This window comes from Microsporum canis, genomic scaffold (genome assembly GCF_000151145.1).
Source record: "Microsporum canis CBS 113480 supercont1.2 genomic scaffold, whole genome shotgun sequence".
Lineage (NCBI taxonomy): Eukaryota > Fungi > Ascomycota > Eurotiomycetes > Onygenales > Arthrodermataceae > Microsporum > Microsporum canis.
In genome coordinates, this window is record NW_003299168.1 from 866,822 (window position 1) to 877,191 (window position 10,370).

Genomic DNA, 10,370 nt, shown 5'->3' on the forward strand with positions numbered 1-10,370 from the left:
ATGACCCGAGGCTTTCTGTGGACACATCCGTGAAGGGCGGGAGAATGCGCCTTTGGCTAACATCAACATAAATCTTCCAGTTCATCATCGAAAACGAACAAGAGCGTCTTCTTGCCTTTAGCCTTGTCATAAAAGACACAAGCATGGCTCCTCGTGTGTGGTTTATCACCGGCTGCTCCTCCGGGTTTGGGTGGGAGTTAACCCTCGAAGCCTTGAGACGAGGCGATAAAGTGATTGCGACCGCTCGGAAGATTGAAAAGATTGGGAAGCTGAAGGAAGCTGGTGCTGATATATTTGGACTTGATGTCACAAGTAGTCTTGACGATATCAGGCGACTAGTCTGGGAGGCATACAACATCCATGGACGCATCGACATTCTCGTCAACAACGCTGGATACATCCAACAAGGTGCCCTGGAGGAAGTAAGGTAGAGTTTGTTCTGCCAATCACACACCACCTGTTACTGAGAATGGTTCCTCTCTGACATTCTCGTTACAGCCCTGAGGAAACCTACGCCCTCTTTAATACAAATGTATTTGGCCCGTTGAACGTTATTCGGGCTGTCCTGCCTTATATGCGCTCGCAACACTCCGGTGTCATTGCCAATACATCTAGTGCCGGCTCTTGGACAAACACTGTCGGAGGAGGCCTGTACTCCGCGACAAAAACGGCCCTTTCAGGCGCCACAGAGACCCTCCGTGTGGAACTAGAACCGTTCGGAATCTCTGTTACCTCTCTCGAGCCTGGTGACTTCCGGTCGAATCTACTGGCTGCAGGTCATCGATTCGCTGCACTACATCCGATCCCAGACTACGATAACACCCCCACCAGAGCCGCAATCGAAGAAAGCAATAACCAAGATCACAAACAACCTGGAGATCTAGTGAAGGGTAGCAAAATTATTGTCGATATTCTTACGCAGACCGGTTGTGCCGCGGGCCGGCGGATCCCTGTTCGAGTCGCTCTGGGCGCAGAGGCCTGCCAGCTGATGAGGAATAAGTGCAACGACACTTTGGCTCTTCTGGACGAGTGGAAAGACGTCGTTAGCAACACTAACCATGACGACGTCCTGCCGACGCCATGAACCCAAATATCTTAAATGCTGCTGATTTATCTCTTTCTCTATACAGGACTGGACCCTGGGCGGATGGTGAATCACGTGAATATGACGTCGATATTTGACATTTTTCAATGGAAAAGTTCATATTTTCCCCTAGAAACCTGCTTAGGATGAATTCAGTTCTTTAGCGGACTAAAAGCCAGAATATAAAGAAGACTACTTTCCAGAGGATGATAGTTTTTGTGTGGTAGCACCCCCTGTGATTTTGATACGTTTTGTTTCCTTGAAGCACTATTATCTTATTCCCCCGGCCTACCCTACCATAGAGGGTAGCAATGCTTCCTCTAAGCGCTGCAACAAGCATAGAAGCTTTGAGTGGAATTTGCGGGTAGGTTATACATACTACTTTATTGGTTTGGCGCCCGATATATGGTGTACTCGAGGGCTTCCTAGAGAAAACAAGAGATAGTTTCCCAAACGTCTTCTACCATTCAACTTGCTAACAAGAAAATCTCATCTAGGTCCATATCAATAGCATGTTGGGTTGTCGTATTTTCCCCCCAGATCATTGAAAACTTCCGTCGCAGCTCCGCAGATGGTCTATCATTAGAATTCCTCGTCGTCTGGCTCGCTGGAGATGTCTTCAACATTATCGGAGCGGTCATGCAAGGCGTCTTGCCTACCATGATCATATTAGCTGTATACTATACACTCGCTGACATCATCCTGCTTGGCCAATGTTTTTATTATCGCGGCCTCAGCGTGTCAGATGTTACCAAAAATTCTGAACAGGAGGACAGGAGAGCGCCTACGCAGGAAAGAACACCTGCAACACAATCGTCAGAACAAACGCCACTTCTGCATAACTGGTCACAAGGAGAAGGTAATAGCTCAAGTAGCAGGGGAGCTACCAATCCACGACGGGAATCTCTCAGATCAATCGCATCTTTACAACAACACCTTACATCCGTCGATGGAACCCATCTATCTCCAGCAGTACCGCTACGGAAAGAAGTAGGCTGTACTGCACCACGCCCTTCATCAACGTTCCAGATAATTGCTTTCAACACCTTCAGCATCACCCTTGTTTGTGCAGCGGGAATTCTAGGATGGTATGTCAGCGCCAGCTCAAGGCAGCAGCACAACGAACCTGATCTCCAAAAACCAGACGACACACTCAAATTCGACATCACGGGCCAAATATTTGGATACCTATGTGCTGTGTTCTATCTTGGTAGCCGAATCCCTCAGTTACTCCTCAACTGGCGCCGAAAGAGCACTGAAGGAGTATCCTTACTATTTTTCATATTTGCCTGCATCGGCAATCTGACATATGTGCTTTCTATATTCGCTTATTCACCTGTTTGCCAGGGTGAGCATGGCAAATGTCGGCCTGGTGAGCGGCAGAGTATATACGGACGATATATGGCTGTGAACGCCTCTTGGCTAGTGGGGAGCATGGGGACCTTGTTCATGGACCTGGCTATCTTTTCACAGTTTATTATGTATAGGGGAAAAGATGGATGTAATGATATCCAGGCGGAATAAGTTATTACGGAGGTTATTCCAGCCTATATACCTGCAGCGATGGGCGTTACCCTATATGCATAGGTTACCATCTGCAAGTACGAAAGGGGGACATAACGATTTCATTTGACATTTCAGGAAAATTTGGGCTGCAATCTATCTTTAGAGATCTATATAAACATTTTATGCCATTCATATATAGTTGGTGAATGTTGTCGCAATATGTTTTCATGGATAAATGCAAAACATCCATAGAGTAAGTTGATTTTGCTGAACACTAGAGCCGCCGTATATAACATACAATCATAAATTATCATTTAGCCATTGATTAGATATATGGTCCAGGTGCACAGACAGTTGTCTGGTGTAACCCTTGATAGTAATTAATCATCAGACGGTGGGTGCTCCTTGACTTTGCCTTTTCCAACCTCACTCCAGTTCGTGTTCAATGCGGTTCCATTACTCTCATAGAAACTCTTAGTCATCGCACGTCGGGTATCTGGGTCAGAGTTGGCGTATAACTTCTTGAAAAATGAATCAACCGTATCTCCAGACCCGTAATCTGACAGGTCCGAATCACCTTCATCCTCTTCATTTCCATTTGAGTCCCCATCTCCTTTCTTTTTCTTAGCCTTCTTCTCTTTTTTCTGGATATTTGACACCACCTTATCCCAATCCTTTGGTCCGGATTTTGAAGAAGTCGGGTATACAGGCGCCTTCTCAGTTGTGATGGGCCGATTCTGGAGGTTAGATGTGTCCTGGAGAGCTGTAGTTTCAGACGGTGAGATCTTTTCGTCTTGTGAAGCGTTGCCCTCTAATGTTGCCCACTTTCTACCGGCTGATTGTTTGCGCAAAGTAACTTCAACTTTAGTAGACATTATATTGAATTTCGACGATGATGGATCAACGGGGGCGAATAGAGGATCTAAAACAAATGAGAACTCGGAACCCGAAGGGAGAGGGAACGTAATGGAAAACTAGAGCTAGTTAGCCACGTATCCATCATAAAATAGGGGAATATATAGCTGATGGGTCTCTAACCGAAGTCTCTTGAATGTCAACATCTGCTTTGTCCTTCGGGATTCCTTTGGCATATATAGTGATGACCACACTGTCGTTTGACTGGTACCACTCATGTCTTGTTCTGCTGGGCGTATTGGACGGGAGAGGCGCAGCCGGGGGGGTTTTTGACATCTGAGCAGGTTTAGCCTCTGTAGCTAGATCCTCATTCGCCTGGGTTGTAGATGAAGGTTGTTCATTTGATTTTGCGGATGAAGTGACAACGCCATCTTGGATTTGGGCACAATGTATCTCTCTCAACTCATCCTGTGTTGGGACTACAATATCCGGGGTTTCCTTAACTGTCACCTTGGCCCTTTCGTCAGTGGGGTCGAGTTTTGCAAGCTGTGGTTTGATCTTGATTTCCCAAATCTGAAGCTGTTGTCTCGTTTTCGTATCTTGAGAGGTAGGTGCATACCCGCGGCTAGCTATAGCAGCATCAAGGGCATCTTTTCTGTTTTCAGGATCCTCCTCTCCCACCTTCGAGCGCACCACTTGGAAGATATACTGTGCATCGCCATAACGTTCACTTTGGTAAAGAACAATAGCCCGTCTCATCTGTCCTGCAAGGATCTGCTCCCGTCTTGCTCGCTGTATGCCGAGAGCAACGGCCATTTCGGCGTCATGCAGTGCTTCCCTTAGCTTGGGGCCCCCATCTGCAGGTATTACTCGCGAGTAAGCTGTTGATCGCTTTACATAGTAATCCGCAGCATAAGGGTTAACAGCCAGGGCCTTGGTGTAGCACTTAATTGCAGCAGCAAAATCCGAGCTCCCCAGAGCCTTTGCTCCCTTCTGGGCGTAATCCATCTTGCGACAATCCTAGAGCTGGCTCTGAGTTGGAGATGATTGAAGATGATAAACTTAAGTTGTTGATTTGATGGAAGCTCAGAGAAAGTTCAAGATAGAACGTTATCTTCACGTGATTTGGTCTAGGCTGGGGCATAAAAGAAGGAAAAGAGAGAAAAGAGTGAGAAAAAGGGAATAAATATATTTATTAAAAGTATTATAAGGGAATAGATAACGTAGTTAACATAATATATACCAAGTCCCCCTTTTGATAGTTAAATGTGTGGTTGGCTTAGATCTAGAAGAGCACCTCGTTGCCAAATTGCTTTGCGTACAGCCCAAGAGCTCGAATTGGCCAGTAATACTTATAGTTAGGATAGGTGATCATGCTAATATGGGTCAGTATCGTCATCAAAATAGAGAGCGGAAGAGTATGGGAGGGCGTTAAAGATAACTTACCAAGACATGTTAAATACCCCCTCAATGCCATCTTGTAACCATTCGCCATTTGGTTGTTGTCGTGACATGAGAAGTTTCATGGCTCGCTGCAACGGTTCCTTATGGGGGTAGCCTGCTTCCATCAAAGCAAGACAAGCCCATGATGTTTGTACAACCTGGGAGGTCTTGTAATGGTGATAGACCTTCTTCGAGCAACTGAGGTACGATTCACCCCAGCCGCCGTCTTCCATCTGTTTGGACAAAAGGAACTCACAACCACGGCGAGCTCGCTCACTAGTAGCATATGTTTCTCCCACGGTAGCCAAGCTCTCAAGGCTGAACATGGCAGCGTATGTGAAGCAAATGCCCCAGCTGCCGTACCAGCTACCATCGGGACGTTGCACTCGTCGGATATAGTCTACGGCAGCCTCGCGCACTTTCTTGATATCTTCGGTCCTGTAGTCGGGGAAGAACTTGCTAAAGTACGACAAGGCGGTGACAACGGCTGTAGTGCACTCTGGGAAGGTATAGCCTATCATGATGCCGCCAAACACCTCAGCAGCATTGAGCATTTCGACGTATTCCGAAGCTCTGGCAGGTTCATACTCGGGGAATCCTCCACTGGGGTTAGGCATTTTGAGAAGGGTATCCACAGCATCCTTCAAACGCCGATCAGATATCAGGGCTGGATAGCCAAGCTGCTTTTGAAGCTGGAGGGCGGATCGAAGACCTTCTGCCGTGCAATCACTAACAGTATATCCCTGGGCCTTGGTGCTAAATGGCCATGCTCCCTTGGTTTCGAATCGATAACATTCGTCTTGCTCGGGAATGCTTTCTTGCATTTGATGATCTTCCACAAATTCAAGAGCTTTCAATAACATTGGTTTCCATTTTGGTTCCTCAGCAAGGCCAGCGACAACCACAGCCTGAATTACGAAAGCAGTATCCCATAACTGAACCCCATTGGTACCATTCATTAACATCCCCTCATCTTTCATCCATAAGAAGTCATGTAAACGTTCAAGGTGACGACGGAAAGAGTGGCTCTGCGGTCCATCATGGATGTAACAGCAAAGAGTATTCATTGGAGCGTTGACAGGGCCAAGACATGCATAATCGGTGTTCTCATCCTCTCGTTCAATAAGATGCCAAACCCTGGCCTCAGCCGCCTTTACAAGGCCCGGCCAACGCAGATAAACCCATATATTAGCTAGAATCCAGAAGAGGATCTTCAGGAGAGCTGATTTTGGGTGGTAATTATCTGCGTCTGCGATACTACCCCTGAACTCTGCGAAATTGATAGAATCGTAGGGCTGGGTGTAGATTTCCTCTCGTATTTCGCGTGTGAGCGAGTCGGCCGGGTGGGTGAACCGTTTAGAATAGACATAGGTCATCGGAAGGAAGACCTGTCGCATATGAACCCACCATCGCCATGGAGCGAATGGAACCCAATCGGGCAGTAGCCTATTTTTGTTAGGCTAGTTAGTAGCTAGTTGTGCGATTGCTAAGGGACTAGCACTAACCATAACTCGGGGGGAACCGGGTTAAGTGATTCCCATCCCATAACTCCCAAGACACAGAGCCAGAACTTAGCCCAGTGAGGGCCATAGAGGGCACCTCCTAGTTCATGTAGCTTACTCCGTGCTTTTACCATCCGAGGATCCTTTGGACTGGCTCCTAGAAGCCGCAAGGCAACATAATTCATAGCGGTGCCGAACACCGAGCTGTGACCCTCGACATGAAGACCCCACCCACCGTCCTCCGGGTGCTGTCGCGCAAAGAGATATCTCTTGATCTCAATTGAGAATTCCGGAGGTACGGGGGTGTGCGTCACATACCAAGTGACGATGAGACCAGGTAGGAGGAACATAGGCCCACCATACTCACAACCCCAGTTCCCCGGTTCCAATTGAAGCTTCGAAAAGAACTCCAAGCCATTGGACGCAGACTGTAAGGGAGTTTTGGCCGGTGGTAACTCTGGAAGATCCTAAATAACATGGGCCTTGGGTTAGCTCTAGTAATCCACACAGTTCAGGAGGGGATAGAGCAGCTGCAGCAAGCTCCTGGTTCATGAAGGATGGAAGAGGGGGAAACTCCAACCAAAGGCAGATTGAGGAAATATCTATCCGCAGTGGTCTGCGGCCACTCTTCTACCTCCTTGTCTGTTCGTAGGTAGTGCCATGTCTGGGTTCCCCGATCATTGCGGAGTCTCCATCTGGAGTGATCAGTGGTCTGATCTGTTGGCTTCGACATTGCTGTCCGTAAGCCTGGAGTAGCCTCTGTATCCTTCTTGTCTTTATCACTCTCAGTATACAGGACAATTGGACTTCTCTATTGTCTAGTATTGTTATATTGTTCCATATTTGTTACTTATCTATAAGCTTGAATACTTTGATTAATAAAAAAACGCTGGGCAGGGGGGCTGTCACGTGCAATAAAGTTCGTGGGGTCGGCGTTTCCGTTTTTCCGTAAGTCATGTGAGGAAGTTTTTCTGCTTTACTTCCGAAACCTCCAACGCCTTCCCTTACGCCTTTTTATGTTGTTTTCTCTCTACTTCAACTGAAGAGGACAAGTTCGAGATGGTCGTTTGCAGACTGCAGGATACTACTTAACGAGATTCTCGCCCTGCTTCTCCTCGCTGATATCACTGATCAATACCTTACTTTTTCTTGCATATTACACCGCTGTTGTCACATCTCACACCAATACAGAACTATACAACTCTAAAAAGGGTTAGCCATTGCCTGGTTGTCTATATGCCTTGACCAGGGACTTTTGGTAACAACACCATGAGGAAGGCAATAAATACTCTCTAAAAGCCACTCTATCATCATACGAGAGTGTCTGTGAACCGATATTTTGTCCCCTTCATCCTTCTATTTGTTTCTGTTTTCTTGTCTTGCATGATCGGTATCTTTTTCTCGGCCCGGAAGCAAAAATGTCTTCAGATGCAGCCCCTAATGGGTCCGGCAGATGGCGGGGAGGGTTTAGAGGAACTCGACGTGGTGGCCGTAGTGCCCGAGGGCGCAGCGGTGGAGCTCGCGGCACAAGGCAACTGGTGGCTGATCGTGACCTCTCGCCAAAAGCAGGTGCTGTCGTCCAACGATTTCGACAGCGTCAAAAGGATCTCAGCCAGATATACCGAAAAGTAGCGGCTGTACAGAAGTCTGCGGTTCTTGCACTAGCCAGCCGCTCGGAGGCTTTGCTGATCAAAGATCCAAAGGCACACATGGCCTCCAGTCTCTACAATGAGGTGCTCCAGGGCCTAGAAAAGAAGCTCAAAAAGGCTGAAGATCTGATTCAGAAGGAGTATAGTTTGCGAGAACGGGCTCTAGATGTTTGGCGCGAGACTGAGGAATTCCGGATCAGAACACATTTCGAGAACAAAGTCGAAAATGTGATGAACGAGCACATTATTGCCGCTCAAGGCTCATTCATGGAAACTTCAGAGAAATCACGCATTGCAGCAGACGAGGACCACACAGAAACTGAAGAATCAGCCTCAGAACCGCGGACGCCAGTCAGCCCACGTTTTGCTCGTGGGTTCGATAGTTCATTTGTCCGGGACCCAGAGGGAGCCGCTCTGTATGAACGTGTGGAGAACGGGTGGGAAGATCTAGCCCAGCGAACCAAGATAGGCGAAGAAATATGGCCACGAATTGTGGCTATGCATCAGGAAACGGAGGTGCCAGCACCGCAGGACGGTGATGGCATTAATGGGCGTTTCACTAACCCTCGTTTCTCACGATTAATGGGTGCATTGGTCGAGGCCTGCGATATCGCAGAAGGGAAGAAACCCAAGATAGAAGAGGTTGAAGAGTCAAGCCCATTAGATACCCTGGCAAATGCTGCACTGGATCGAGGTGAGGTGAAAAAGCCACCACCTGCGCCATCGCCAAAACCACCGCAGCTTCCACCGCAGCTTCCACCGACTTCTGCTCTTCTTCAACCACCTCCAAATTTGCCAGCACCATCACAACCAGAGCAACAGCCGCAATATAGCCCAATACGCCCTGATTCACATAGGCCACTCCTCCCACAACCACTCGCTCAGCCATTGTACCCTCCATCTACGGATATGCGTAGATACTCGGCTCCGCAGTTCGCTGGCCCACCGCCTCCGCATCTCCATCCTCCGTACCAGGGCCCCCACATGCATCAAGAGGCACCTCCTCAGCAACAACTACCCCCTGTGGGAACGAGGTCACAATCTCAAGTGCTTCCTCACCTAAATGAACATCTAAGGCTACCTAATACTATTTCCCCCACGGAATCAACACCTTCCTCCCTTTCAAGAGATGGGATACCATCGCCCCAGCCTACCTCCACCTCCATATCAGGCACCTCCTCCTCCAACCATACAAGGTCCCGGCCCAGGGATGCCGATGCCGTATCCCCATCATACTCCAAGCGTATACCCTCACCTACAGTATTTACCACCACCGCCAAATATGCAATACCATCCGCATCCCCCTCCTCCCCCTCATCCTCCTCCGCATCAGCCTTTACACCTACCTCCTGGCCCCCATGGCCCTCACGGCCCTCAGACATACCATCACCATCACCACCAAGCCTATCAACAGCCGCCACCTCCACCCCCACCACACCAACCTCGGTACTAATAGTGGCTGAATCACTAGCTATCCGGTAAACTGCATGGTGTTGGTTCAGCTCAAGTCCATACAGGAACTAGGGGCTTTTCGTGTAGTATATGACCCTCATTCTAATTTGATTGTGCTTTTGTCTTTCTTACACGCCTGTATGATATTATCCGTTTAGCATTTGGAATCGAGGTGGTTGTTTTGTCTTTCTTCTTTTTTTGATTCTGATCTGTGTACAGTTTGAAAATCGTTCTTAGAGGTTTGCTCTTTAATATAATGTTTCGTAATTCTTTCTTATGAAATATTCTAAATATGTATTTTCCTTTATATTCAATTTATAGGGCACCCCATTGTAAATCTATCCTTCTCAACAACCCATCCTTCGCCAGAGTACAATACAATTTCTCTTCCATAAATAAACCTTCATTATCCCAATCATCAAATTACCCATTCGTATCGATAACCCAAAATCCATCATTAATAAATAGCCAGTTTGCAAAATTAACCCAACGATCAAAAATCCGGATACCTATTTCCCATAACCCTAATTATTCGTTCTCGTTCTTCAATAGAGAAAGCAACTTTCTGGGTAGCAAGAAGCAATTCCAAAACACAATCGTGTTTCTTTATAGCCGCAAGATTCAATGGCATCCATCCTTTCGGAGATTGCGCCCATGGATCAGCGCCATGCTCAAGAAGGAGGCGTGCAACTTCATAGCTACCATTGTTTGCAGCCAGATGTAACGGTGTAAGATCTTTGTTATCTGTAACTGAGATATCAGCACCAGACTCAATAAGGCGTTTAGCAATAGCGTAGAAGTTATTGTGTGCCGCTATATGGAGTGCAGTTTGTCCGTTTTCCGCTTTGATAGAGACGTTCGTTCCGCTTTCTACGAGCA

The 10,370-nt window shown here is 47.4% G+C and overlaps 6 protein-coding genes across 6 annotated transcripts in view; 3 read left to right on the forward strand and 3 right to left on the reverse strand.

Annotated features, from left to right (window-relative positions):
* Window positions 1-143: 143 nt before the first annotated feature.
* On the forward strand, window positions 144-1,084 carry MCYG_01756 (retinol dehydrogenase 8; the record flags this gene model as incomplete). Its single annotated transcript, XM_002848776.1, has 2 exons — window positions 144-427; window positions 499-1,084. The coding sequence occupies 2 exons, from the start codon at window positions 144-146 to the stop codon at window positions 1,082-1,084; spliced, it is 870 nt and encodes a 289-aa protein (XP_002848822.1).
* A 311-nt stretch (window positions 1,085-1,395) lies between these two features.
* MCYG_01757 (PQ loop repeat protein) lies at window positions 1,396-2,608 on the forward strand (the record flags this gene model as incomplete). Its single annotated transcript, XM_002848777.1, has 2 exons — window positions 1,396-1,448; window positions 1,582-2,608. The coding sequence occupies 2 exons, from the start codon at window positions 1,396-1,398 to the stop codon at window positions 2,606-2,608; spliced, it is 1,080 nt and encodes a 359-aa protein (XP_002848823.1).
* Window positions 2,609-2,970: 362 nt separating this feature from the next.
* MCYG_01758 (glucose insensitive transcription protein 7) lies at window positions 2,971-4,453 on the reverse strand (the record flags this gene model as incomplete). The annotated part of the gene is made up of 2 exons (XM_002848778.1): window positions 2,971-3,564; window positions 3,629-4,453. 2 exons carry the CDS (start codon window positions 4,451-4,453, stop codon window positions 2,971-2,973), a joined length of 1,419 nt encoding a protein of 472 aa, XP_002848824.1.
* Window positions 4,454-4,730: 277 nt separating this feature from the next.
* MCYG_01759 (oxidosqualene:lanosterol cyclase) lies at window positions 4,731-7,123 on the reverse strand (the record flags this gene model as incomplete). The annotated part of the gene is made up of 4 exons (XM_002848779.1): window positions 4,731-4,821; window positions 4,892-6,334; window positions 6,394-6,857; window positions 6,971-7,123. The coding sequence occupies 4 exons, from the start codon at window positions 7,121-7,123 to the stop codon at window positions 4,731-4,733; spliced, it is 2,151 nt and encodes a 716-aa protein (XP_002848825.1).
* A 685-nt stretch (window positions 7,124-7,808) lies between these two features.
* Window positions 7,809-9,521, forward strand: MCYG_01760 (vegetative cell wall protein gp1; the record flags this gene model as incomplete). Its single annotated transcript, XM_002848780.1, has 1 exon — window positions 7,809-9,521. One exon carries the CDS (start codon window positions 7,809-7,811, stop codon window positions 9,519-9,521), a length of 1,713 nt encoding a protein of 570 aa, XP_002848826.1.
* A 463-nt stretch (window positions 9,522-9,984) lies between these two features.
* Window positions 9,985-10,370, reverse strand: part of MCYG_01761 (serine/threonine-protein kinase ripk4) — a gene marked incomplete at both ends in the record, with an annotated part of 1,561 nt that continues 1,175 nt past the window's right edge. Inside the window, one exon of the mRNA XM_002848781.1 lies at window positions 9,985-10,304. Coding sequence (XP_002848827.1) covers window positions 9,985-10,304 — 320 coding nt within the window. The remainder of the gene's footprint in view (window positions 10,305-10,370) is intronic.